General features: G+C 50.1%; 1 protein-coding gene across 2 annotated transcripts in view; it reads right to left on the reverse strand.

The window, feature by feature from the left end:
• Window positions 1-26,750, reverse strand: part of MTSS2 (MTSS I-BAR domain containing 2) — a 67,300-nt gene extending 40,550 nt beyond the window's left edge. For both annotated transcript variants that reach the window (XM_066637195.1, XM_066637194.1), the window contains exons 1-2: window positions 26,231-26,750; window positions 6,481-6,542 (exon numbers count right to left, since the gene is read on the reverse strand). In XM_066637195.1, coding sequence (XP_066493292.1) covers window positions 6,481-6,542; window positions 26,231-26,299 — 131 coding nt within the window. In that variant the 5' untranslated portion in view covers window positions 26,300-26,750. The remainder of the gene's footprint in view (window positions 1-6,480; window positions 6,543-26,230) is intronic.
• Window positions 26,751-27,034: the final 284 nt, after the last annotated feature.

The following is a 27,034-nucleotide window of genomic DNA, read 5'->3' on the forward strand; positions in this document are numbered from 1 at the left end:
CCACCTCAGACTGGCTTCTTGGGCCTCCTGGGATCTTCATACCCAGTCTTCCACCCTTGCCAGCACTGCTCCTCCTGCCCTGGGGCCACCTGCTCTGGCTCTTCCCTCAGAGGAAAATGCCCTGTGGAGTCCATTTTCTCTCTTCAGCCTTCGCAAAATTTGCAACAGTTCAAAGGCCTCACCCGGGTTCCCGCCACTCAGTGCCAGTGGTTTCACTGCTGTGGCAGCCACAGCCTGTGGCCACCACCACATCATAATGTAGGTGAGAGCGAGAGAACTCACTCATACTCCCAACGACTGACCACTCATTTCAGTTCAGTTGAAATACTGGTTGGGAGGCAGAAAGGACTTGGCTGGAGGGCCTTGCACGCTTTGCCCCTTCAGTCCCAAGTGGATAGGGCCTTCATGCTGCAGGCAGCTTGGCTCAGTGGGGTCAGCCAACCCACCCTGTTCAGCAAAACCTGCAGCTTTACTCCCTTCCTCTAAGCCAGCCTTGCATGGATGTAGCATTTTTATATGCGCAGAAAAACCAAGGAAATGCAGGGCTCTCTTGAGACCGCCACAGAGCACAAAGGGAGCATTGGGAGAGTGCAAAGGAACAGAGGAAAGACCACAAACAGCCGAGGATGCTGAAACCAACACAAGAGAGCCTTTAAAACCAACGGAGGGCTGAGAAACACGAGCAAAACCAAGGAGGTTATTAATAGGGCGGCTGAGCAAGGAAGATCCGGCGAATGCAAAGCGATTGTGGAGAAGCTGAAAGGGCTCTTTTGTAGCGGCCTTTGATAAGTGGGGAGGAGGGGGCTGGCAAGCACCAAGAGGAGAACTCCAAAATCTCCTGGGGGAAGGCACAGCAACCGATTCTGCCTGGGAACACGATTTGGGGCAGTGGAAAGATTCATTCTGAGGGTGCTGGGAAAAGTTGGTTTCCCCCCTGCCCTTTGGACTGCTGTGCACAAACAGCTTCTGGGCTGGCCAGATGTTCTGCTAAGGCCATGGGACTGCAGCGATCCCAAAGCAGGAAGGGACAGGGTGGGGAGGGGGACCTATAGCGCACAGATCAGCGATTTTCAATCTTTTTCATCTTACAGCACACTCACAAGGCACTAAAATTTATCAAGGCACACCATCAGTTTTTTGACAATTGACAAGGCATCCCAGACTGCTGGCAGGAGATTCACATCTCCCAATGACCTTACTAATAAACCACCCTCCCACAAACTCTTGTGGCACACCTGCAGACTGTACACCGTACAGTGTTTGAAAATTGCTGGCCTAGATACTGCTACTGCCTCTAATCTGATCAGAAACTCAGAAAGTCTCTAGAATTGGTGAGACATTTTGGGGGTATTAATGGTAACCAGATGTTTCATACTGGGAAAAATATCCTACGCTCTAGGCAACCTAGAACTCTAGGTTGCCAAATTTTAAACCTGACTATTTGAACACAACCTTGAAAGTGGCCACCTTAAAAAAAAAAAAAGTTATACAGTAATATCTCTGATAATACCAAGGATCAATTCATGGACAGACAAGCACTTTCTGAATCAGTGCTATAGGAGACATCCTTGATGGAAACTGGTGCTGATTGGTCAGAATGTGCAGCTCTCATCAGCTACATCAGCTGTCAAACAATCCAGGAGCACTGTAACAAAAGAGTCCTAAAGCAGTGTTTCTCAACCAGTGGTACTGTTACCAACAGTGGTACTTGAGTGTCTGGTGGTACTCACGGAACCCCTGGACACCTGCCACCTGGCAGTGAGACCAGGAATGCGACACAACAAGCAGGCAGAGCTCCAAAGCATGCTTCTCAGCACTCATAAAAAAAACCCCTGTCCACCCTGAGTCTCTTATCGGTGGTTGTTGCATCGGATCTGCGACAAACCCAGAAGGAAGTGGTGATGATGTCATTGCCAGTTCTTTTGGTGGTACTTCGAATAGGTGGACCATATGAAATGGTACAGCGGGAGACAAATGTTGAGCAACACTGTGATAAAGTGGCATAGTTGGAGGAATTGGACTGTAAAGGAAAAAGAACCTAGTATGTACACTCCAAAATAAGCTTTGGGTCACTCCAAATCCAACAACCCTGAGATGGCACTCTACAAGACATCTTAGTATCATGTCCAGACCAATGCTTCATTTATGCATGAGTCGTGCTCACATGTGCCCCAACATCAATATTTCTCAATATGCATAAAAGGAATTAAGAAGTTTTGGAACATCCCAAACAACACACCATTACCACCAGGGGCTGCCATCCTGTCCAGCCCAGGGCTTCATTTTTGTTCACGTTATTTCAAGCAGGCTGTTCCAGTGCCAATCCTGGGCACAGAGGTGGGGGAGGGATTACTGCAAAACATGCTAGGATGCTATCATGACATGCCTTAGCTTCTCCACGTACAGTCGACTCGGACCCATATGGCTGGGCAGTGTCTGGCCTCGCAACAGGCTTTCCTCAGTCAGAAGGAACATGCAGGCACTGCATGTTGGCCAAACTGTGGGGGGTGGGCCGGGGTGGGCTGGGGTGGCTAAGCCTTGACAATCTAGCGTTTTTAATTCAACACTTACACCAATAAAGGTCTTATGAATTCAGCACATTTCATTTATTTGCCACTATTTCACCCAAAAATAATCATATCCAAATCTTTATTCTTGTAAAGGGATATTTTTCAAGGTTGGCACAGGGAAAGCAAGGTGAAGCACTAGGTCAGGTACAATGCTAGGGAGCTTTGTAGAAGATGGTCCCCCAGGGTGTAGGCATGTCCTCTGAGGCATCCTGAGGCATACTGGAATGGGGGCTTGCATCCATTCCCTTACTCATGCATGCTGTGGACTTAGGGGGACACAGCCTTAGGAGTGATGTGCACTGGATTGAAAACACTGGGCTGCAGAGGTTGATACCACACCTCAGAAGCTATTGCCTTCTGGTTGTGTGGGTCAGGGCACATGTCAGAGTGCACACCCCAAATTTGGGTAAAATACTGCTTATGAAAGAATAAGAACGTGCAATTTCCTTGTTATATCTACTCAATTCTTACAAAACCATAACAACATACGGTTCAGTTTTATCTTGATGCTAGTTACACCAGCATGTACAAAACAATGACCTTTTCTCAATAAATCTATCTGATTTTTAAAGAAATAAGAGTAAAATCAACTAACTGACTGACTAAGACAAATCCTACTTTTTTTTTTTTATAAACCAAAGCATAATAAGTGGCAAAACAGATCTGCTTCCTGTATGAGGCAGTACACATTTTAGCAGCAGATAAAAAGGTTCAAATTAATTCCAGAGCCGTTTCCCCTATTTCTTTCATTTTTAATTATGCAGTTTTGGCTGTCTTTTGAGGGGAAAAGCAGAATAAAAATGGAAATAAATAAATGGAACAGAAGGAGCTATTTGGGTTCCTGAGTCATTTCCTTAACAATATTAAGTGTTTCACTCCAGAATTTCCAAACACTCTTACCGTTCCAAAAAATATGGTAAAAGTCTGCCTCGGGATAACCACATAAATTTCTAACCTGGGGATAAAAATTATCCCCCAAAGTGTCAGGTGACGCTGACATGTACTTTGGAACAGACTCTTTTAAACAAGCTGAAATTAATGGGTGTGGGTGTGTAAGTGAATAACTAATGCCATTCATCTTCTAACAAGTATCCTTTTTTTATTAGATTAGTCATATGTACCATGCTTCCTATGAAGGCATATGCCAGGGGTGGCCAAACCGCAGCTTGCAAGCCACACGTGGCTCTTCGACATAAAATGTGTGGCTTGTGGAAATATGTTGGCTATGGTCCTTTGTGCATACAATGAAAAAGGTAAAAAAGATATTCTTAAGCTTTATTCTTATTTACTAAGTATAACAGAGTCCACTGGATTAAAACAAAAGTTTAATGTTTGGGGTGAGTAAATTTAAACGCTTCTTAAATATGGAGGCTCTCAAACATCTCTCTGGCAGCAAACATCTGAAAGTTTATCGTACATGGCTCTTAAGTTAAGCAAATTTGGTCACTCCTGGCATGAACTACATAGTACATCCCAAGTTCTTTATTTCTTTCTGCATAGGACAATTTCTGAAAAAAACAGCAGCCATTTTCCCAGAAGGCAGCCACATCTTAGGGGACAAAATCCAGCAACCTAAACATCTGAATTCAGCACACTTATTTAATTGGTTGACCCCAATCCTCCCAAAATATCACTTCAGTTGCAGCCTACCTGGGCAAACAGGACAAAATAAAATGTTACTTCTCTCCCTCTTCAATAAACATTTCTGATGAAACTTCCTGCAACTGAGATCACTTATAAGAACTTTCCATTTCTGGTGCCACCTCAGCCAAAACACTCAACTCTCCCCACTGGAAAGGGATAAGCCAAATATTCTCAACTGTCCACAAAGGAAGATAGGCCCCTAGCACAGGCTGAGTGAATTCCCCCTACTCAGTCCCACTCCTTTACCAGAGAATCTTTTCATGAGAACTGCTGCCTGATTCTTCTAGCGGGTGGTCTAGAATCTGAACTCTGGGGCCACACCAGGGTGGGGGAGCTCCCAGCTTAATTGGGGTAGCCCTCTTGGGAAGAGGGCAAACCTAGAATTATTTTAGGAATGACCTGCCTATCTATTTTACAAATTGTTCTATATCTGTTTTGAACTGCCCTGGTGAGCCACATGGGGGCAGAAGTGTGGGATAAACTTGTATTAAATACTATATACATTTTTGATATACAAGTTCAGTAAACCAAACATTAGTGTGGTACATGCATGTAGCTCACTACAACCTGGGTTAGAAGCTGGGTCACGATAGCACAATGCACAAATCAGGGTTGAACAACAATGAGAGAACCAGTCCAAAGCCTAGCACTGCCTGAGGCACCACAGGAAATGTTGTGCCTCTTCATACCTGGCAGAGTGCCAGCCACTGCCCCTGCTATGACTTTGCCTCAGATTCAAAAAGGAGGGGGGAACTGAGCACCAGAATGCTCTAGCCTACTGCTTTGCTCTCCTCTCCTCTGCCCTTCCTCAACCATTCCATTCCCCTCCTTGAACCCAGAGAAGAGGAAGGAGGAAGAGAAGTGGTGGTGAGATGCCCCACCAAACTGTTGCCTTAGGCGACTGCCTCAGCTGGTCTCACAGATGGGCCAGCCCCAACCAATTCTGTCAGCAGCTGGAACCTCCTTTTCATTGAGCCTCTGTTGCTGACTTATGTCTTCAAGAGGTGGCTTTATCTGCAGCAAGGAGTAGGTCTGCAGTTCTCAAAGTCCTAATCAGACTTTGGGACCTCTGTAAGTATTTGCAGAGGCTTGCAGACGCCAAGCTGTATAGAGCTGTATAGAGCAACAAGGAGACCTGCAGAGGGGGGGCTGTGAGCCTTCCTCCCTCTTCCTAGCAATAATGTCAGAATGCCACTTTCTTAATCTCTCATACAACATTTACGTCAGTTACAACGATAGGTTTTCTCTCTTTCTTTCAATATGTCAGAGGCCCCAAGAAAGGGGGAGGATCTGGGCTCCTGCCTGCTACTGGGATCCCTGACAGTTTAGGCATAGCAGTTTACGTAGGTTAGTCCAAGAGAACTAACCAATAGTTCATATCCTGCCCAGCTAAGGTCTTCCCCAGCCACATCCACCTGACTTTTCTCGTTCTTCTTCCCCTGGGTCTCAAGCAAAGGTAGGGAGGGGGTTGACAGCACCCTACTCCTACTCAGCCTCAGGGCCTTCTCCAGCCACACAGGGCTCTGCAGTCTCTCTTACAGTCAGTCTCTCAGTCTCCAGCCCTTAGCCAGCCCCTTCTCACCCCTGGCCCACTCCTTATATTCTCCTGGACTGGGCACGGTTCTCCTCCAAGAGAACTAACCAATAGTTCATATCCTGCCCAGCTAAGGCCTTCCTGGCCCCTTCTGGCATGTACCTGGCCCTGGGCCCACTGGGCATGGCTGGTAAGTCTAGCCATGGACACAATATGTGTTTTCATTGAACTGAACTGCACCAGCTCCCTGTTGCTTGTGAGTCTCTTGACAGTGCTGGAGGACTTCGTGGTGTAAAGACAGAGAACATGACAAGAGCCCACAGGAGAGGCAGAGAAAGCACTTAGGCAAGGGAAGACCAACTATGCGAAACCACTGACAACAGGCCAGCACAGCCCATGATGAGAGGTAGGTTTTTTTGAAGTGGAAGCTGATAGCCCTACTTTGGTGGAGAGCAGTTCTGCGCTTGCAAGGTTAAGTGTCTATTTTCTCACTATGCACAATGCAACCGTCTGCTCTGCGCACAAGTATCCGAGCAGCCCCAACGCACAGAAAGTTGTTTTAAAGGGAAAAGCAGAAAAGAAAAACATGGAAAGCGCAGCAGAAAAATGGCCTCTGAGTCTTTTTATTCACCACACACATCACTAAAATGGCTAGTCAATGGCTGCAGGGCGGGTGGGGGGTGGTGAGCAGCAGCTGTTTCACTGCTATGTCGGCTCTGCAGAGGGACTCACCGTAGTTGGGAGTGGAGTTTAGTTGCCTTGGAGTTGAAATCTTCCCAGATTGGATAGGAACTCTGGAAGGGAGAGAAAGAGAGAGATGAGCAAACCAGCAGCCGCTCTGCGTTCCTTGTCCAAGCCCTCCAAAGCAAACATTCAATATCCACCCACAGCCTATCTCAAACTCAAAGGGCTCTTATGAAAAGCTCAGCCCTTTTGCTCCTTTCCGGAAGGTCAAAGGTCGGCAGGACCTGCAGTGCTAGACTGTCCCATCATTTGCTTTTTCAGCATCATTCACAAGTGAGCAGGCAGCTCTGGCTTGGAATTAGAACCGCTTCCAGAGAAGGCCAGCAGTCCCCACCACCAGCATCTCTTTGTGCATTTTCAAAGATTTTTTTAAAATATTTTATTTTATTTTTCATAAATTGCTATTTTTAAAATCACTTCTTGCTGAGACTGTGCTTAGATAGAAGCCCAAGCCAGTTTAGCAAACCTTGGTTAAGCAGGATTGAATTTTTACAAGGGTCATTAGCAGACTAGGTAAACCTTAACCACAGCTAACATCTCTGCTGATGTAATATTTAACCATTATTCGTCAGCAATGAGAATTCAATTCAGAAGAACGTAAGAACAGTCCCACTGGATCAAGTCCAGCTTCCCATTTAGTCCAGCTTCCTGTATCTCACAGTGGCCCACCAAATGGCTCAAGGAGCACACAAGACAACCGACAGTTGCCTCTGAAGGTGGGAGAACCCACCTTTCAGCCCACTTCTGTTGTCATAATCACGGTTCAAAGGTTATCTCATCAGCCTTTGGTCCACTGCCCCACAGCCAGCGTTGGCTTCCGGCTTGGGGGCAAAGTCTCCCCCATGGGTGAAGCAGTGGCAGTAGCAGAGCCCTGCTTACTGGTCATGCTGGTGATGGTCAACAGCTTTTTTTTCCTGCACAATGCCTCTGTCCCAGTGCAGCATCCAAATTCTGCAGGATCACAGGAATTTGGGGCAAAAACAAAAGAATTTTTGGCAGCCACCAGCACAGCTGCAGAGAAGATTTCTGGACTGGGGCCCAATTCTGCCAGAGCAGGGCAGGCCCAGAATCAGTGATGAGAGACCCAGCAACCGCACAAGGATCCCATGCAGTGACACTGAGCCCTGCTGTAGGAGACTAGTATCTGCCCCCAAACAGGCTTCCTGTTCCACTGACCAACTCCAGGAAGCTGCTTTCTTCCACATGACTCCATTCGCCTCGACTCATTTCACTACAGCAGGGGTGATGAGAAGCCTTCTGGCTGTCCCCAGGGGGCATCGGCAGGCCCACAAGAAGGCAAAAAGCCACCAGGGCATGGCTTATTTCTTCATTAACATCACCTTTAATGCCATTAGTTTGCGCTCTACCTAGTTTATCTCCTCAGCTTACTCCCAGGAGATTTAAGCCAAGGCAAGGTGCAATTAATCAAAGGGAAGCTGTCTTCTGCAGGGGGCAGCCTTGTGTGGGTTGGGAGGGGCAGAGCCAAATCAATCAGTTCTGTCTGTGATATAATCAGCAGGAAAGTAACAAGTGATCCTGTATCAACCGATTCACAAGTCGGTACTATCACTCAGTGCTGTGAAGGCCATCAGGCATATTGATGGAACCAAAGGCCCCAAGTCTATGTATTATTTCAAACTTAAAGTGCTGCAATGATAAAATACTTGGTCATATAGTTTCACACACACACACACACACAGACACAGCCGCTGCCCGAGCTGGGGAAGGTTTCAAACAGTTGTGGGATGAGCCACCACCAGCTGCATGGATAGACGGACCCTCTCTGGATCTGGGGGCTGCTGTCTTTATGCAGACTCCCTTGGCGTTCACCAGACACAACACAGACCAGCACAGTACATCCCATCTCTGGGCAGGAAAATGTTCAGATGGGCACGCTGAACGGACAACAGAGAAGCCCTCTCTGGGAAGAAAAGGCAGCATCCTTCTTCCAGACTGGCTGGAAAGTCCTGCCCTTACAAACATGACACTACTATACATATGCTGTCAGGGGAAGTGGATCGGAGAGAAGACAATATGGCCAAGGGGAGTAGCACTTAGTGGTTAGTGCACACCCCTTCCTGCTCCCCGCTTCCTCTTTACTGGATCAGCAGCTGAACAGGGGAGAACCTTGGATAGCTTGCATCTGCTGCCACCATCCCAGGTCAGAGAGACCAGGCAGAAAGGGGCCATCTGGCAAACCCCCCACAGAGGACAACACAGAACCCCAGGGGCTCTCATTCGAAAACAAACCCACAGTAGCGTCTGCAGGGCGAAGAGACTTGACCACCCACTAAATTACTTGCGAACGTGAACTAGGCAGGCGGAAAGTCAAAACGTAGTTAATTAAAAATCAGAAAGGAGTAAAACAAAATGGGGGGAAAGGTGGGTAGTAAAGCAGGTTGATGGAAAACGCCTGACTTGGCCAGATGCACACAGAGCAGAGCTTGAGCCAATGGATACAGCAAACAGTAATGCCCAGCAAGGCGGAGCTGGGATGCTTGTCAAGAACAAAGCCCACAAGCCCCTTGAACTTCGCTGAAGGCAAGCTGGTCTGGAGTGAGAAAGGGCAACAAAAAGCATGAGAAAATTCCTTCACGCACCTGGTTAATTCTGCATTTCCAAGCACTAATCAGCTACCTCACCCAAGTAATCCTTGGTCCTTGCGCTTACTGGAGAGAGAGAGAGAGAAAGTGGGTGCCTGTGGGGTTCCAGCACACTGGTTCTCGCAGCCGACCGGCAGCAAAGTAACCTGGAGCTCCCTGTACTTGGGCTTAAGGAAACTGGGCTTGATTATGTCATCAAGTTACCTGACTGAAGGACAGGGACTCCCCCTGGCCACTCCATCCCACCCCTTCTACCTGGTCAGCCACTCAGTGGGAAAGGCAGACTTACTGCTAGCAGAACAGCTACTCCAGACAGGAGGATGGACCCTGGATTCACATTGGTATGTGGCTGGTGAATAACTGAGTTTCAGTCACACAAAGGCTGCTTGCTGGCCGCTTTTTAGGCTGCTGAACCTGCCCAGGAGGTCCTGGGAAGGGAGGTGCGGAGTGTCCAAAAATAAGAAAAAGCAGGGATGCCAAAGGCAAGCTGCAGTCAACAACACGGCTGGTCAGCTACTGCCCAGGAGCCCAGGAGGGCCACCACAATCTGGGGGTCTCTTCGATGACATTCAGATCTATTTTATTTATTTATACCACCCCTTCAAGGACCTCAGGGTAGTGTACATGTTTCCTTCCCTCCTTTTGTCCTCACAATAACCCTGTGAGGTAGGTGAGGCTGAGAGTGAGTGACTGGCCAAAGGTTATCCCAGGAAACTTCATGGCTGAGAAGGGATTTGAACCCAGATCCTCCAGCTCTGAACTGGGACACCATCCTGACTCTCAGGATGCAAAATGCAACAAAAGATGCAGCAGGGTATATTATTATTATTAATAATAATATGAAGGCAAGTTCTCCGACAAAACCTATTATTTGTTTCAAAGCTGCGGTGCTTGCTATTCTCCATCGCAAGGAACTTGTCAAGTTTGAAACTAGCACTGCCACCTCCATCCAGTGTTGCCTGTTGGGTTGGTAGACTAAGATTACTGCCTTCCTTCTATCACACGAAACCCCAACTGTTTTGCAAATTATTTTGAAATCCTGAAAACTACCGGAAACTGGATTGAATGGCTAACTGAAGGGCTGGGGGGGGGGGAAGAAAAGCTTTGTAGTACGTAATTGGAAAAACATGTGCTTTCGAGATGGTAGGCAGATGCACATCTTGAAACTAAGTTTTCCAGACGCAAGGCAAACATTTGGTTGGAACAGTGAGGAAGCAGAGGTCCACTTCGTAGACGCTGGAGGCAATTCTGGAGCAGCCCCCCCTTCTGGACTGTTTGGGGCAGAGACCTCAGCCAGAAGCAACGGTGCAGCTGGGCCAAGGAAGCTGCCTTCCAAACTTGGCTGGCGGTGGTTTTTCAGAGTTCCAGGTCTGCCCCAGCCCTGCTAGGAGGTGCTGCTGGGGATTTCATGGGCCCTTCCACAGGCCAAGCAGGGATGGCTCTGCTGCTGAGCTACAGTCCCAAAGGCAGGAAAGGACCCACCCACTGCCCCAGCAGCCCCACTTGCCTCACTTTGCCTGGAGCCTCCAAAGGGATCAGAGGCAAGAGGAGAGATGTCTTGGTTTGCACGCTCCCTCTCTTCCAGGTTAAGGTGACTGACTAAGGATACCTGGTGAACCCACAAATCCTAGAGCCTGGTTTAGGTCCAGACCTAAACGTGCAGCGATTCAGTGAGAAAACACATCAGTATGCCAATCACTCACTTGGCATTTACAATCACATGTTCACTGCACTCCAGGGCACAAGCCATACCTTATATGCTGGCAACCTTCCTGTGTCGGCAAGTGCCCTAGCAGCACTTGCCAACCCAAAGGGATGGGACATTCCCCAGGAAATTTGCCCTTGGGTGGCAGCCAACATCCTGCTCTTGCCTTGCTTGTTTCCTGAGCTAGGATGACAAGGGCTGACCTGCTTGCATGGGAGCCAGCTGCTAGCCACTCTCTGGGGCTTCTGATCAAGTGGGCATAGGATCATATCTCAGATCCCTGTACAGCCTCCCTAACATCCTTGGGGTAGAAGGCGGGCAGGGGGTCTGGGCATGGAGAAATGTCAGGCCAGTTTCAATGGCTGTTGTGTTCCAACTTCCTAAGAACTCTTCTGTCTTGGTCCTTTTTGGTTTCCAAACACCCCAGTGGCAGAGGCAACATGCTGCTAAGAGTCCCTCCGTAGCTGCTGAAGCTAGGAGGAGCTGCATAGTGAAAGCAGCTTCTGCCCTCTTGGCGATGGCCAGCCATTTCCTCCCTCCCCAAACAGCTCTGCAGAGATCCACTGCCTTGGTGCAGAGGGCCTGCCTGAACGCTTCCACTAGCACTGATTGCTGGCGGCCAGATGGAGCTGCCTGCTACCACCGCAATGATTCTGGTTTTGATTTAGCTTCAATCCAGGCACCCACATCCAGCTACCAAGATAGAAGGCAGACATTGCCTAAGCACAGAGTCAGGTTTGATCAGAGAGAGAGAGAGAGAGAGAGAGAGAGAGAGAGAGAGAGAGAGAGAACCAGTTGGGTGTTGTCACCCCACTCTGAATGCTGCACAGCCTTACCTGGTGAAAACCCATGGTCTGATCCAGCAGAACTGCTCTGACAACATGAACACATCTAACTCAACATCCTGTGTCCAGCAGGAGCCAGCAAAGGCATTCTGGGATGGTCATCAGCAAGACATGCTGATGTCACCCCCCAGCATCCAGAGGCATCATGTCTCTGAACAATGGTGCGCTCTACTCCAGGTGCTGAGGACCCGCTTGGGTCTCTGTGATATTGACAGAACAGATCAGATCTCAAGCAGTGGAGTCACAAAAGTCTCAGAATCAACAACATCAAAAGTCTCCGGCAAACTAAAGAAGATCCAAAGGACACTCTTTTTCCAGTTGAGTATGCATTGCCAGCCATTCCCGAACTGGAACACTAGACAGGCCCATGCCCAGAACAAGGGGTGCCAAGTCACTAGCTACATCTCACACTCAACTCATGCTGTCAAGTGGAATAGAAGGAAAGGTATAAATATCACAGGCAACACACACTTTGCTGTCTTAAAGTCAGACCTATTCCTGGATATACATGGGGTGCCAATTCCAAAAATGGCATCAGTTGTTTGCCCTATCATGTCCAGTTTTGGAGATATGACATAGCCTTATTAGGAGGTTGCTTGAACCATTCACTAATGAGGCTATGCCATATCTCCAAAACTAGACATGATAGGGCAAAACCGATGTCATTTTTGGAATCAGCACCCCAAATTCATGTAAAACCACTATAAATTTTGAAGAAGAAAAAAGTTTTTCTGTCCCTCAGTTTCGCAGGTCTATGTATTCCTTTGTTCATTCAGTTTTTAAACAGTGATTAGATCACTGCAATGTAGGGCTTTTCTCTACTCCTCCTTGTGTGTTTTCAAGACAGGATCTGTGGCGATATCGTTTTACTCATACGCAGCTTCAGGATGGACGGAAAAGAGGCTTCTGAGGCTTTTTAGGGCTTTTGTGCCTTTAATTTAATCCATTTCTGCCCAGCCCACAGCTGTACACATTTGATTCCTGTTGCGTATATGCAATGTTAGGCAGAAATGGCTTAAACATTTCCCCTTTGCAGGTTCAGTTTGATTTACTGCTTCCAGTTGATCCTGACTGAGTGATTAATGAAAAATTGTTCCACATCATTTCTGCTGGGGGACGACGATTATCAATTCCCTCTCATGGTTGGTTTGTTTTATAGTTAAATATTCTTACAGTGCTTTTCCCCTATTAAAAAAAAGAAAAAAAGAAAAGATTAGGAATTCTGTAATTAAAACCTTCCCCCTGTGAGGATAGAAATGGAAACAAAGTAATTCAGAGAGGAAATTCACAGAAGGGGGTTACTCACTAACTTTCCCTTCTCCAGCCAGGATCAATAGAAGTAATAAAACCAGCAAGTTATCAACTTTAATTTGAAGTTGTCGGGGACTTTTGCTGAACTGAATATGAGAGAAAGGTCTCAGCCACAGAGAACAGCCTCACTGGACAAGTGAATGCTATACTGAGTGCCATGCAGAACCTCCAGTGTAATTCTGCTTCCAGATAACTGCAGAAAAACCAATGCCCCAGTAAAGCTAAAAGGCTGTACTGTGAAAGCAACCAAGGAGAGCAGACAAATGAGGCTTTCCTCAGATGTTCCAAGAAGCCCAAACCATCTGGCCAGACTGAGCTTGCAGGAGGTGTTTCTCATCCGAGTGGAAAGCCAGGCCCCGTTCCAGTGGATTGCAAAATCCTCAAGCCAAGGGCACGAGCAGTCTGGACGATCTGGTTCAACGCTGAGCTTAGCCTCAAAAACACATACATGTTGCAACAGGAACATTCCTTCGCCCAAAATTTTCTGAAAGGATGTGTGTTCTGCCGCACATCAAAACTGCACCCTGGGAAATTCCCACCACCACCACTATCTTTGCCACTTAACACACACACACACACACACACACACACACACACACACACTCACACACACACTCACACTCACACTCTCTCTCTCCAACATCTGTTTACATCAGGTCTAGCTTGTAAAAATATTTTATGAAGGAACATACCAGAGCCACAAAATGCAGCCTGCTAGGCTTGCCCTGTGCTATTTGCTCTCACACAGGAGAAGATTTTGCTCCCTCAACTGCCTCGCTTACAGTCCACTTTACTCCCCTCTTTCAAAACATCCGCCTGTAATCAATAGGCCAGCCTCCCCCACCCACTTATTCTGTCAAAGTAATGTATTAAAGAAGCAACACACGAGCTGTTCAGAAGGGTACACACACCAGGACCAGGCAGATGCCTTGTCCACTGGAAGGCCTCTCTGTTATTGCCCAGCCAACCCCTCCCCACCTTGCAGTCCTGATCTGGGTTTGGGTCGAAGAGTGATGCGGACTGCCTGGTGGATTTCCATACAGTACACATGCCCGTAGCCCAGCAAACACGGCTCTCTTTTGAGGAGGCACTCTTACTCCAGAAAAACAAAAGACAATATATGATTGTATCAGCCCACCCCAAAATCCATAATTACAAGGCTCTGCTGGCCCGGCTGCACTGCCCTTTCCAGAGTCTGGGAGCGAGATTACCCATGGAGCCTCAAACATGGTGGCAGGCAAGGATAGGTTGTGCAGAAGAATGAGTAATGCCCCCAAAAGTGCACATATTCAATCTCAGGAAAGGAAACGGTTGGCTAGCAAGGCATTTAGCCGCCCTGGGTCCCGTTAGGGAGAAGGGCGGGATAAAAATAAAGTTTTATTATTATTTATTATTGTCCAACGTCTGTAGGAGTAAGTGCAAACTCCACAGGCAGGCAGCGAGAAAACAAACCGGTCCTGTTGGAGGCCACATGATGCATTTCTCCATCTTGCCAGATTACTCAGCAGTTCTCCTTGCTGCTCAGTCTGCAGTTGCACAACACTCTCACTTGGATTTTCTTGCCTGCGCAACCGACGAACCACTGATTCCATGGCACCTCAGGCACTTCCAAGGCTTTCTTGGAAGACAACTTTCTCAACCAGCCAACAGTGGGCTTTTCATTTCTCACCCTGCTTCTTCCTACTACCCTCTGCTAGCCAGGCAGGTAGCCCAGGCCGCAGCCTAACTTTTTTTTTTTTTTTTGGCAAGAACAGAAAATTGCCTGTTTGCTTCTCAGAGGAGGAAAACAGCCAAGCACAGAGTGCCCTCTCCTCCAGCTCCATGGCTGAAACTGTGTGGCTTGACATGAGACTGCTGCTCTGAGGTCACCAGAGGCAGTATGCAGGGCAACCCAACAGAGGCCAGGAAGTGGGAGAATGCCGGGGGATTGCCATCAGCCGTCCCTCCACACCTTCCCCCATTCATGGCATGGGAGAGACCAAAAATAAAACTGCCAGTTTCACCTTTGTGCAGAGGGGGAAATTTTTCTCCTTCTCTCACTCAAAACTGTAGGGGGAGGGGGGAAGGAATCCAGTGAAAGAGTTTTAAGACCAACAGAAGGAACCCCTGAGAGGGGTCTGCCTTCACCCCCTGTTTGGGGCTTCCCTGAAGCATCTGGGTGGGCACTGTGGGAAACAGGAAGCTGGACTATGTGACCCCCTTTGGCCCAATCCAGCAGTCAGGCTTTTCTTATGTTCTTACATTTTCTTCCAGTGCCGGCTCCTTAGGGGCACACCAGAGCTTCAACCCAAAACCCCCCTCCATACACTGTGCCAAGACCTTTGCCAATGCGCTATTGACCCAACACAGCCAGTCCTCAGCCTGGCTTCCAGACTGGGGGTCTGCAGCACCTGCAATCTACCTACATCTTCTGCACGCCAATCCCCTTAGCCCAGGTGGTCACGAGGGATCTCTCAGTTACCATCACACCAATAGCACTAACGCTTTGCCACGGGAAGGCCCTCTTGTTGTGGTTGGTGACCCGAATATCACAATTCATACCAAGTGCAAGGTCCGGAAGCTTCCCCACACAAATTGTTTGGCAAACTGCCTTTCAACCAACCAGCTTTGAAGGCAGTTGTTTTGTCTTTTTTTGCGCATGTGCCTCCATTTTAAAGAGTTTTGTGCAATCAAGTGCAATTGTGAAGAACAACAACATGGGTTGATTGTCAATTTGCCCCTGCGCTCTCCCCTCCTTTTCAGCTGTGGAAGATGCACATCCTGCACTCTGACCTGCAGTCAGCCCACTGCGCTGTTGAGAATGGCATGCGAGGCAGCTGTTGCTTAGCCATCCCCAGGTCCCTGAGACTCCTTATACTGTGTGTAGCATGTAGCAAAGTTGTGCATGACCACCAACACACTTAAGAATCTAGCCAGGGGCCAAAATGTGCATTGCACATTACAGAAAATGGGGATTGCAGCTCCAAGACAACTTCCAAGGTCTATGTTCAGATTGTTTTCCCACCAACAGTGGTCTGCTAAAGTATTTTGTTTACAATGCTGTCTGTGAAACAGATGATTCCCAGAACGAGGGGGTGGGGGAGGAAGTAGCTTCCACCTGGGGCCACAACCAGCACATTCCACTGAAGCATCCTTTGAATTTTCCTTCAAAACTCTATTCCAGGCACTCACCTGGTTACCCCTGGGTGAATCCAGAGCTGCTTCCAGAAAGCAAGAGAAGAATGGTTCACTGAAGAGGGCTGGTTTGGTTTCCCCCACTCTTCAGGTCACAGATGAGCCACAAAGCTGTGGTCCATCAGCTAATAAATTGCCACTCACTATTTTGCAAGGCTCCATCCTCCTCATGCATACTTATAATATTTGGACACCTTAAAAAAATCTGTCTAAATAAAAAGCATAAACTGGTTACTGTTTTTTCTCAGGATAAATTCACCCTTGCTGACTGGCCTAAGAGGCACCATTTAAGTGTTGGCATGCTTCTATTCTAACATGAAGACAGCAACTAGCCCCATTCAGCCCAGGCCATGTGTCTCCCTGGTGTCTTTGTTTAGACCGCGAGCCCCATTCTTTGGGGTCAGGGAACTGTCTTCTCACTCCCTCTGCTGCAGTAACAGCTTTGTGAATTTTGTCCTGCTGAAGAGAGATAGCTAGATGATAACAGTGCATTCACTCTGTGTGGTACCAAAGCCTGGTGGAGGCAAACCACATCGGGGACACTTTTGGAGCAAAGTACAAAGTCAGAGGCCATTTCAGAAGTCATGTGACAGGTTCGCCTCAGCCAGGGGCCTGCAGAACTTGGTGCTGCAATCCAGCGGGTGATAAAGGTGTCTTGCTCTCCCAGCGCAAGTAGCAGAACATGCACAATGCAATCTGACTGTGGCAGGCTTCATGCTCCAGGCAGTGCAGAATGGGTGGCATAGCAGTGCTCAGGCCTTCTGGGGCCCTGACAGTGCAGCCCTAACCAACAAGCCAGGCCCTTCACACTATGCTGATCTCAAAAGCCAGAGGACACAAACTCCATGTCCCAAGGAAGGGGGTGGCAGGAGCCTTTCTTCCCAGTCTCCTCCAGCTCTACTCTGCAGTGAGAAGAAAGAGCTAGGGAGAGAACAGCAGGGTCTCCTAGCCTGTCACATGACCACCCACTGATCTGACAGGCAAAAACAGCCTCTGGCCCACTCCCCATCTCTTCCCAACTGAGGATAGAAGCTGGGAAGTCTCCAGGAAGGCCTGCCTGCTGGAAAAGCCATTTGGCAGGCAAAGGAAGGCAGAATCCGCACCAACATGGGGACAGACACTCTAGAAGAGTAGGCAGGCCCTGGGAATTCCCACCCTCACACTCCCACTCCCCTGGCTCTCACAGATAGTCTGGTGGGAATCATTAGGCCATGGTGATGTCACATGAAGACTAATCAGGTCACCCCAGGACTGACTAGAATTCAGTTTTGTACTGAATTTACTAAACGAGGCCCTTTCTATTTCGAGCTGTTTCTGCATCGGGGTGGACTGCTGACTTAAAACTCCAGAATTCTGGGCAACACAAGCTCCAAGCACACAGATCTGTTTCCAGCACCGACTCTTTTCCCCTCAAGAAATTATCGTACCTCCATTGCCAATTCTGGTTGTTTTTGAAAAGAAGACCATGCTTCGATCAAAACTAAAAAGGGAGTGAGAGGCTGCTGGCTCCTGTCACCTCCCAAGAGATGTCCCATTTCCTCTTGGCTAACACAGTCCATTGCTTGCATGTATCACTTCCAGGTTTGGACCACCTGTGTGAGAATGCAATAGGATGGTTACCCACTCAGACAAGACATAAACAGTGGTAGCACCCATGGCCAACACTTGGGAGGATAGTCATTCCCACTCCAGCTTGTGCTAGTTTTGGATGTGCTACTCCAAGAAATGTCAAGAGAACATTTTTCCCAACACAGGCTCCCTACCACAGGCACCGAAACATCAAGATAACCAGTGGAAAGTTCAAGGGTCTCCAGCAGGGGTCTTAAAGCTCCCTAAGTACATTTCATTGAATTGTACTTTTAATCTGCAGGGTCAGGCTTGGAAAATAGCAGCAAGGCACATTCACCATAGAAGCTGGCAAGGGAGGGGCAGCATGATTCAGCCAGACTCAATTGCGGTGCCACTTCCCAGCTGCAGAACAATTCAGTCACTTATTTTATGAACGAATTAATGAATGAATGAAAAGACATGTAGCACTTTAAACAGGGAAGGTATGGGACAGGGGGTAGGAGCAAGGTCAGTAGCTGAACCAGCATACAGGTGCTGGTTTTATATGCCTGAGATTCAAATTGGGCAGCAAGAGGGAGGCTGGGCTTGCACTGCAATCAAGGGACTCACCAAAAGCTCGGTTTTTGCACAATTTCCATACTGACTCTCAGATTTAACCAAACTTAATACCTTTATTGCACTTTCTGTATGCTCAAGGTGTGCGTGTGCATTATCTTGATGGGCTCCTGACAACAACTCCATAAGATAAGTGAGTGTCATTCCTATATTGCAATGGGGAAGATGGAGGTTGAAGGATGGCTTAAGACAGCAGAGGGGAGATCTGAGATGAGGAAGTCCTCATTTGCATCTGAGCCTTTTAGTCACTATGCTACACCAGATTTACATATCACTGTCTCCAATATGCCACACTAGACTACAGGCGGAATTTCCTGACATCTCCTCCATGCCCGCTTATAGGGCTCTCACCACACAGCCCATCCAAGTCAGGCATCTTCTAGCGTGTGCCCACCTCCTGCTCCGAACATGCAGCAAACTTCAGTGCAGATTTCAGGGCCCCTGGATGCTCCCTTTGTAGCCTTCCCTTGCTGCAAAGCAAGCAACACCCAGTGGCGCCTGCACCCCTGTTCCTGCAGGCTTCCCTTTCCCTGCTCCATGACTGGCCTTGAAGCTACAAGTGGCCAAGGACACTACTCCCCCCCCCCGCCCCCGGGAGTTAAGTTTGGCAGGTCTAAACTGGCCCAGTTCATTTCTGCCTTTGTCAACTTTAGATGGGACAATGATCAGGTGTTCCAAGAGGGGCAATCCTGGATGACCCTTCAGCTACCGTGAAATGAAGGAGCCTGCCTTTCACAAAGACATTCCAAGGCATATCAATTCCATGCTGGGACTAATAAGAACAGCTACTTTGATAGCCAAAAGGTTCATTTTAGGAGCCTGGAAAACTAGAAGTCCCCCTACTATATGCTCACAGCTGACAAAACTGAGTGCTAGGATGGTGTAGTGCAGGGTTGTCAAACTCGTTTCATAAAGAGGGCCAAAGTTAGCATTCATGCTGCCTGCTGAGAGCTGGAAGTGACATCATTAATCAGAAAGTGACATCATTAAGCAGATGATAGCCAGAAATAAGCACTTTGTTCTCACATAGAAACTCATTAGCTACAAATAACAAAAAATGTGCACATCTTGGCCATACTTTCAAGAGAGAGAGCCCAATTATCAAGCTGGGAGAGCCCAATTATAACGGGGGCCAGATAAACTGCTTCCAGGGGCCACATTTGGCCCGCAGACCATATGTTTGACACCCCTGATGTAGTGGTTCAGGTGTTGGACTTAGATCTGGAAGATCCAGGTTCAAGTTCCCACTCAGCTATGAAGCTTCCTAGGTGACCTCGGGCTAGTCACTCTCTCTCAGCCTCACCTACCTCACAGGGTTGTTGTAAAGACAAAAGGAGGAAAGGAACTGTGTACACCGCCCTGAGCTCCTTGAAGCAAGGTTGGCACAAATACGTGGAAAATAAATAAATAAATAAATAAATAAATAAATAAATAAATAAATAAATAAATAAATAATTGGTTGGAAAGGAAAGGGTTGTATTTGAAGAGCAGGATACACAGATGCCTGTGACAGCACCAGAATGTGTTGTGGAATACTTTGAAGAGAGGGGTTTAGAAGGTTTGCCAGTCTCTTCCACCCCACCCATACCCATTTCCCTCCACCACCGCCAAGGTTTTTGTTGTTTTTCAAAAGGTATTCTGTACTTTTGAGCTAACATTCCTTGCAGAGATCTTCAGCTAACCACACCTATAGACAACAGGGCCAGGGATGATGTTCCTCGAGGACAGAAGATCAGCAGACAGAGCAAACAAGATTATGTGACCTATATAAAGGATACTGCTAAAGCTGGGCACCAAAGCCTTAAATGCATTAAATGGGGGAGAGCAGCCCATTGATTGGAGCATGATGAAGACACAGGTTGGTTTTCCAGTCAGGTCAACCTGACTGAAAAACAGAGGAACCCAGAACAAAGTGTTGCTTTGGTCTGCATAATTTACTTGCCATCTGCTAATTACTGGGGGTTGGGATAAAGAGTACCCCTAATACCCACTGAAAACTTTACACATGCCCAGTTAGGCTCTGGAAACTTTTTCCAGAATATTTTTCAAGGTAGTCATAGATACACCTCCCCCCTCTACAGGCTGGCACACACCCCCTCTTCCTTCTCTTCCCTTTCCTGGTTAACTGTGGTCCACTGAAGTGTCTGAAAAGGTACAAGAATGCAGACAGGATCTTCAGGCTCTCTCCCTGCCAGAACTACATGTCCACACTACATCCAACCACAGACTGCCAAAGCAGCCCAGGCAAAGGACTGGGGCAGCAAGATTGTCAAGTGAGCCCATTAAGAGGTCCTGGAGCAGGCTGTGTGGTTACCTGGGAATGTGCAAAGTCTTGGGCCAGCCCTATTTGAAAGGCGAGAGCCAGTGTGGGCTATTGCCTGGCCTCACTGCTTAAAACATCTTGAAACATCTGGAACCTGGTATTTCCCCTTTTCTTCTTCCTCAAGTGGCAAAAATGCATGTAATGCAAATGCCCAGGTATCAGCCATGCTTTCCTCTCCTCCCCCCTCCACTTGACTTGAGCCTCACCCCCTCCACACAGCAAACAGCCATAAGAACATAAGAACAGCCCCACTGGATCAGGCCATAGGCCCATCTAGTCCAGCTTCCTGTATCTCACAGCCGCCCACCAAACGCCCCAGGGAGCACACCAGATAACAAGAGACCTGCCTCCTGGTGCCAGTCCTGCCTTCACCTTTCCAGTACTAAGGAAGGCTGGCAATTAAGACAGAGGGCTGGGGGGGGTGGCTTCTCCCCAAACCCTCACCCATGATCTGAAACTCAAGAATCCTTTCAATCGTTGCAAGGACTGCAAAGGTATCCCATCTGGGGCTGAACACAGCAGTCATCTGCCCACTGGAACAAGCTGTCAGCCTATGAGTGGATCAGTGTAGTACAAAACCTAGAAGTCTGGCACGAAACCAGCTTCATGAAAACTGCAGGTTCAATCTGTTTTTTAAGCAAAGTTTCTAGCCCTCAAGCTCACAGACAAATAACTTGCAAGCCTGCAAGTAGCACCTGCTGAAGGTCTAGAAGCCAAGGTGGTCCCTGAGTTTGTGCTGGTGGTCAAAGGATGCATGGAGATTTCTACTCTGCTGCACTGGTGTCCTTGCTCCCCCCCCCCCCGGGTATAGGCACTCCCAGTTACATCTGCCTCTCTCCCTGCTAACTGCAAGGCTAAACATTCTTTTCCCCTTTCACTCATAATTCACTCGGCTGGATCGCCACCAGTTCTCCAGCATCCTAGTGAAACTGATACCGTGACTGATACTCTGGAGCTCTGCTGCTGTCATGATGACGTCAGCATGGCAGCCTCTTCACCAAGCAGGTCACAGCTACCTCTTGCATCAGCCTGGTGCTACACGCAGACAGGGCTTTTCTAACTCACCACACATACGCTGTGCTCAATGGACCTTCTCTACCTGGGGGACTCCAACTAGCTCAGTAGCCAATCACAGTGAAGCTATAGGGGCAGGTAAGCCACAAAAGGGAACTCAGCTCCCCCTCTCTCCCCCCCCCCCCGAGCTCTGTCCCTACTCATGGAATCTGAAGAATAAGCAAAGGACAAAGAGTGAATGTGACAAGGAACAAGTTTAGTGAAAAGGCACTCAACCAACAAGGGCAATGGGGTCCCGCAGCAAAGGAAGGCAGCCCCCAAGCAATGTGGACATGGAACCCCCACAACAAACCCCAGCTCTGCAATGGGAACAGGAAATGCAAAGACAGAGCAGCCTGGAGAGAGCAAAGCAAGAGGACACTGATCACATGCCCCCCCTCCCCAAAAAGGGAAAGACCAGGCGGCACAGAGGCCATGTCACAGAACACAGTGGAAGCAGGTGGCATTTATCACAAAACTGACCAAGGTTAGGTGGGCTCCAGATGGGTCACAAGTCCCAGTGCCTGTTCCTACTGGGGAAAGGAGTGCGGCTCAAAGGCAGCCAGGAAAAATCCCAACACTGGCCTCCAGTGCCAGCCAGAACTCCACTCCAGCTGGAATGCCTTGCAGGAGCACAAGACTGGGGTGGCTCTCAGGTACAGGAGTGGCCCAGCAGCAGCAGCAGCAGGGCCCTGTGATACTTCCACAGGCCCCTTCCATTCCCCCGGGGGGCTGTAAAGGGCCTCAGCATGAAGTAGGCAAATGACCAAGGGAAGAAAGACAATCACAGACTACCTGCTGGGAAAGTGGCCCCAATCCTGGAAGAGGGAGAGAAAGACAGGCATCAAGGACTGCTGAGATGTAACTCCTCAATGGCATGTGAGCCACAGGGTCAAGGAGCTGCTTGATGGAACTGCCTGAACCCGTTCCACACGGCTGGACTTGCGTCTTCCATGCCAAAACATTCTGTTGGGGGCTGTGCCCTACCAGGAGCAACAATGGTGCTTGTGCCATGTGGAGCGAGGTGGGACACAAGGCAGCAGTATACCTATTGGAGTCTGGATGCAACACTACCTGCAGGACTCTGGGGGACAGTGTACTGTCCAGCCACCTGAGACCATTTACCTGTCCCTCTCTGTGGTTCTTGCAGGAAGTGTGATCCTTCATTTCCTCACACACTTTCTTTTTCTGTCCAGACATCATGTGATGAGGATGTGCCCTGCTGGAGCTCCTTGATTGGGGACCATCCTCACCACACCAGCACACAAAGGAAACAGCTCTAGAGAGTTTCCTGTTACTGAAGTGTTAGAGCCTCTGATCCTGATCATAGACTGTACACGTGCAACTATATGGAACCTTAACCAAGCTTCTGCTCTGTGTGTGATCTTAGTAGCAACTGTCCTGATGGTGGGAGATTCCATTTACCATTGGAAGGGGTGCTTTTGTGGATTACCTCCTCTCCAAACAGCATCAGCATCTCTCAGGACTGGCACTCTCTCTGCAGGCCTCCTCCCCACTGAGGTAGGAGGCTGCTCTCCCTCTCAGAGTGGCTGCAGCTCCCCTAAGAGGCCTTTTCCCTGGACGTGCCCCTTGCAAAGGAGCTGTCTCCATGGTGCCAATGAGGGACAGCTCAACCTTTCAGTGGCTTGAGAGTGGAGCACCTGTGTTGCCTGCAAACAGTCCTAGAGGCATCTCCAGGCAGGGCAGAGAAGGGTCCCTGTCTTACACCCTGCAGAGCCTCTGCCTGTCAATAGCACTGAGCCAGGGAGGACCGCTTCACAGGACAGGCACATTCCTGTGACTCATATAGGACTGGGAAAGCTTTAAGTCCTGCGTCCAAATTGTAACACACAGTCCACCTAACCCGGGGCAGAGGGTGCTGGCACTGTCATTGCTCCTACAGGGACCAGGTGACTTTCTCCACACATTCCCAGCCCCACTCAGTGCCCCAGGTCCCAGGTCCAGGCATAGCTCGTGCTGAAGATGCCAGCCCTGCTGATGGCAGATGACTAGCTAAGTGCTGGCAAAACGGCCACCATCATGCCTGGGCCCAACATGACTCCAATTAGTGTCAACTGACCCACAAGCAGGCTGCATCCTGACCCCCAAGTGGGAAGCTCCACCGTCCTGTTCTTTTGTTTGTTTTGCTTTCTTTGCTTAAGAGAAGATGGGACAAGGAGGGGGGAGGATAGCTGCAGTGAAATATTACATGGTGGGTCCCTTTCTCCCTCCTTCCTGTCACTTCCTGTGTTTACCTTCCAGCCTCCAGTGGAGGCTGGGGGAAAAGAAGGGTCCTGTACCTGAGGAGGTAACCAAAACCCTAAATGCCAGATATTGCCACAAGTTGTGCAATGACAGGTCAGGTTGAAGCCAGAAGGCGAAGGACGACCTTGCACGGGGCACACAGGATGCTACAATTCCCCTCAACTCCTCCCAGTGTGAATAAGTATTGTGTTGCCCTTCATAAATAAGGATCATATTTGGAGTCTGTGCATTTGAGTGCAATTTCTATTAAAGCAAATATCTTGGTGAGATTTTCCTGCTTCAAATTCCACAACACGGTTCCTGTGCACTGACAGAACTCACCCCCCAAAATTCTGTGAATTCCACAAAGGAAGCCCATCCTCTCCCCCACCCCACAGCCAGAAGAAATGAAATGCCTGCTGAGCAAATGGATGACAACTGCAGCAGGCACAAATGCACCAGTGTGCAAAGCGGAGGCTTCCTGGTTTGGAAGAACCAAGAACGGATTCGTGAAACTTGGCCAGCTGTTCTGCCTGCATGCAATTCACTTCCGATCAGGAGTCATAATTCAGGTTAAGCGAGAGCTGCACAATCCACGACTGAAGCCATTTTAACCCCCACGAGAGGAAATGGGAGTCACACAGCAGCAAGGAATAATTTACGGGGGGGGGGGGAATATTCTGTCCAATCTCAAGACCCAGTGCAGCAGGGGGCAGGACTGGCCCAGGAGGGCCAGAAGAAGCTTTCTCGGCTGAATCCAGAGCAGGAGCCCTCGACAGCAGAGCACTCCTCAGCGCAAGGCACCAAGGAAACTGGTTTCTGGCACAGCAGCTCATTCCAGAACTTAAGCCAAAAAGGCTGCACCAAGGGCTGAAGGGACCTGGGAGGAGCATGTGCCTCCTCAAGCACTGGCCAAGGGAGGTCAGCTTTCCACAATGATGCCCTTGAAGGCCCTCTTTCAGAGGGTCCAGTACCCAGAGGTGGGAGGCAAAGCGGCAACTCAAGCCCCAGCCCTGGGAAAGCATCTCTTGTGCCAGCACCAAAAGAGGGCCCAATTGCCCAAGGTCCCCTCAACCCAGCCCAGCAGTGTCAGCCTCAACAAGGCCTGCCTGACCAGCTGGGGAAGGCTGGAAGGCTTCCACTCCCTATGAGGGGCAACTTCGGCAGTCACCAGGCAAAGCAAGGAAAGGGCTGTCTGAAGGGCATCCAACCAGCTCAGCTGCCACAACTGTAGGAGGCAAAGTGACACACTTTGACCAAGATGCACCCCAGCCTATTTCAGTTTGGATCCCGGGGCACTTGGAGACCACAAGCATGGCACTGCTTCTCTGGGGAAATGCCTGTGCCTTAAGCCGGATGCTCAGGCTCCCTTCAGCAAAGGGCCCTTCCAATTCTTGCCCGCTTCCTTTCCCAAATGGAGTCACAGAGTGCCTCATCCGCCTTGCCTGGCTGCACCATCATCCAGCACAGGGGGGCGGGGAGAGGGGGAGGAACCCTTGAACCAGATCAGGAGGAGAGGCCCCTGGCTGGGCCACGTCCCACCATCACTGCTCACCCTCCTTCCCAGGAGAAAGTCCACTGGAATCCAGAGCAAGACCTGGGCCATCACAGCTACCCCCTCCTGCTCCAGGTGCTACTCTGCCCTGCTGACCCTGCAGTTGTTCAGACATAACACAGCACTAGGGACCTGCAGCAAGGGCACAGGAGTGCTCAGTGGTTCATCAAACTGAAGCACCAGCCGGGCCAGGGGTTCTGCTGGACAGGGACTGGCACTTGGCACATGCTCAGAGGCCCTTTTGCCAAGGTCAGCTCACTCAAAAAGCGTGAGAAACTGCCTGGTGGGGCAGGCTGAGCAAACACACTCTCCAGCCAAGGGGTGGGAGGGCGGCTGGGACTGCACTCCTGCACCCCAGGAGGGCTGAAGCTCCAGCACTGAAGGCGGTTGTATAGCCCCCCCCCCCCGCTGCCCCCTGCTTGCCTGCCTGCCCGCCCGCCATAGTGACAGTATTGTCTGGGCTGGGGGAGCGAACGGCTCAGTGGCCTGCTGGAGTCTGGGGTGAGGGGGTGTGCGCCATGGAGAGCGGAGCGCAAGGCAGCCCAGCCCACCCTGGTGTCCCTCCGTCCACCGCAGGACTCCAAGCCCACTGGCAGGCACAGCACCCTTGGGCAGAGGAGACTCCGCAGCACCAGCCTAGGCTTGTCTACTCAGAAGTAAGTGCCATTGTGTCAGCGGGGAGGGAGCTGACTCCCAGGAAAGCGTGCGCAGGATCGCAGCCGGAGAGGCGGCGCCACCTACCTTCATGTCGTTGATGATGGCTTGGAAAAGGCCGCCCAGCGCCCCGCACTCCTTCTCCGCCGTCTCCATGGCCAGCCGGGCGCACCAGCAGCGGGCGAGGCAGGAATCCGCGGGGGGCTGCGGAGGGAGCGAGAGTCCAAGCGGCGGAGAGGCTCCGGCCCGCGCGCCCCCAACCCGAAGGAGGCTCCCGGCTTCGGTCTCCGCGGTGGCGGCTGCGCCCTCGGCGCGCGTCTGTCACTCGGCGCCCGCGGCGGCTCGCCGCAGCTCCAGCCCAGGCGACGCGACGGCGAGGAGGAGGCGAGCCCCCCCGCAGCGGCAGCAGCAGCAGCCCCCAGCCATCGCCCTCCGCCCTGCTCAGCCGCTTCGGGGTCCAGAGGCTGCCGCGGGGGGCGCGCGCCCAGGTGGCGATGGGGCGCCTCTGCTACCCATCCAGGGCGCAGCCAGACAGGGAGGGAGGGAAGGACTGGGCGCACGGCTGGCGCGCAGCTCGTAGCCACCGGGAGGAGGAGGAGAAGCGGCAGCCCGGCTGCTCGCGGGGACGCGTAATCCGAGGCGGCAGAGGAGGGGAGGGCGCGCCAGTCATGTGGGCGGTGCGAGCCCGCAGTCGGAGCCGGGGAGGGGCGCCCCCTCGGAGGGCAGCGCAGGCGGCGGGCTCGCCTCTTGGAGGAGGAGGAGTGGTGGTGGTGATGCTGCTGCTGCCGCCCGAGGGAGGCTGCAGGATCCGCAGAAGAGGGGAAGGGGGGCGCCTTCCTAGCGTGTCTACTCAGCAGTAACTCCCAGTACAGTCAATGGGTCTTACTCCTA

Source organism: Tiliqua scincoides, chromosome 9 (assembly GCF_035046505.1).
Source record: "Tiliqua scincoides isolate rTilSci1 chromosome 9, rTilSci1.hap2, whole genome shotgun sequence".
NCBI lineage: Eukaryota > Metazoa > Chordata > Lepidosauria > Squamata > Scincidae > Tiliqua > Tiliqua scincoides.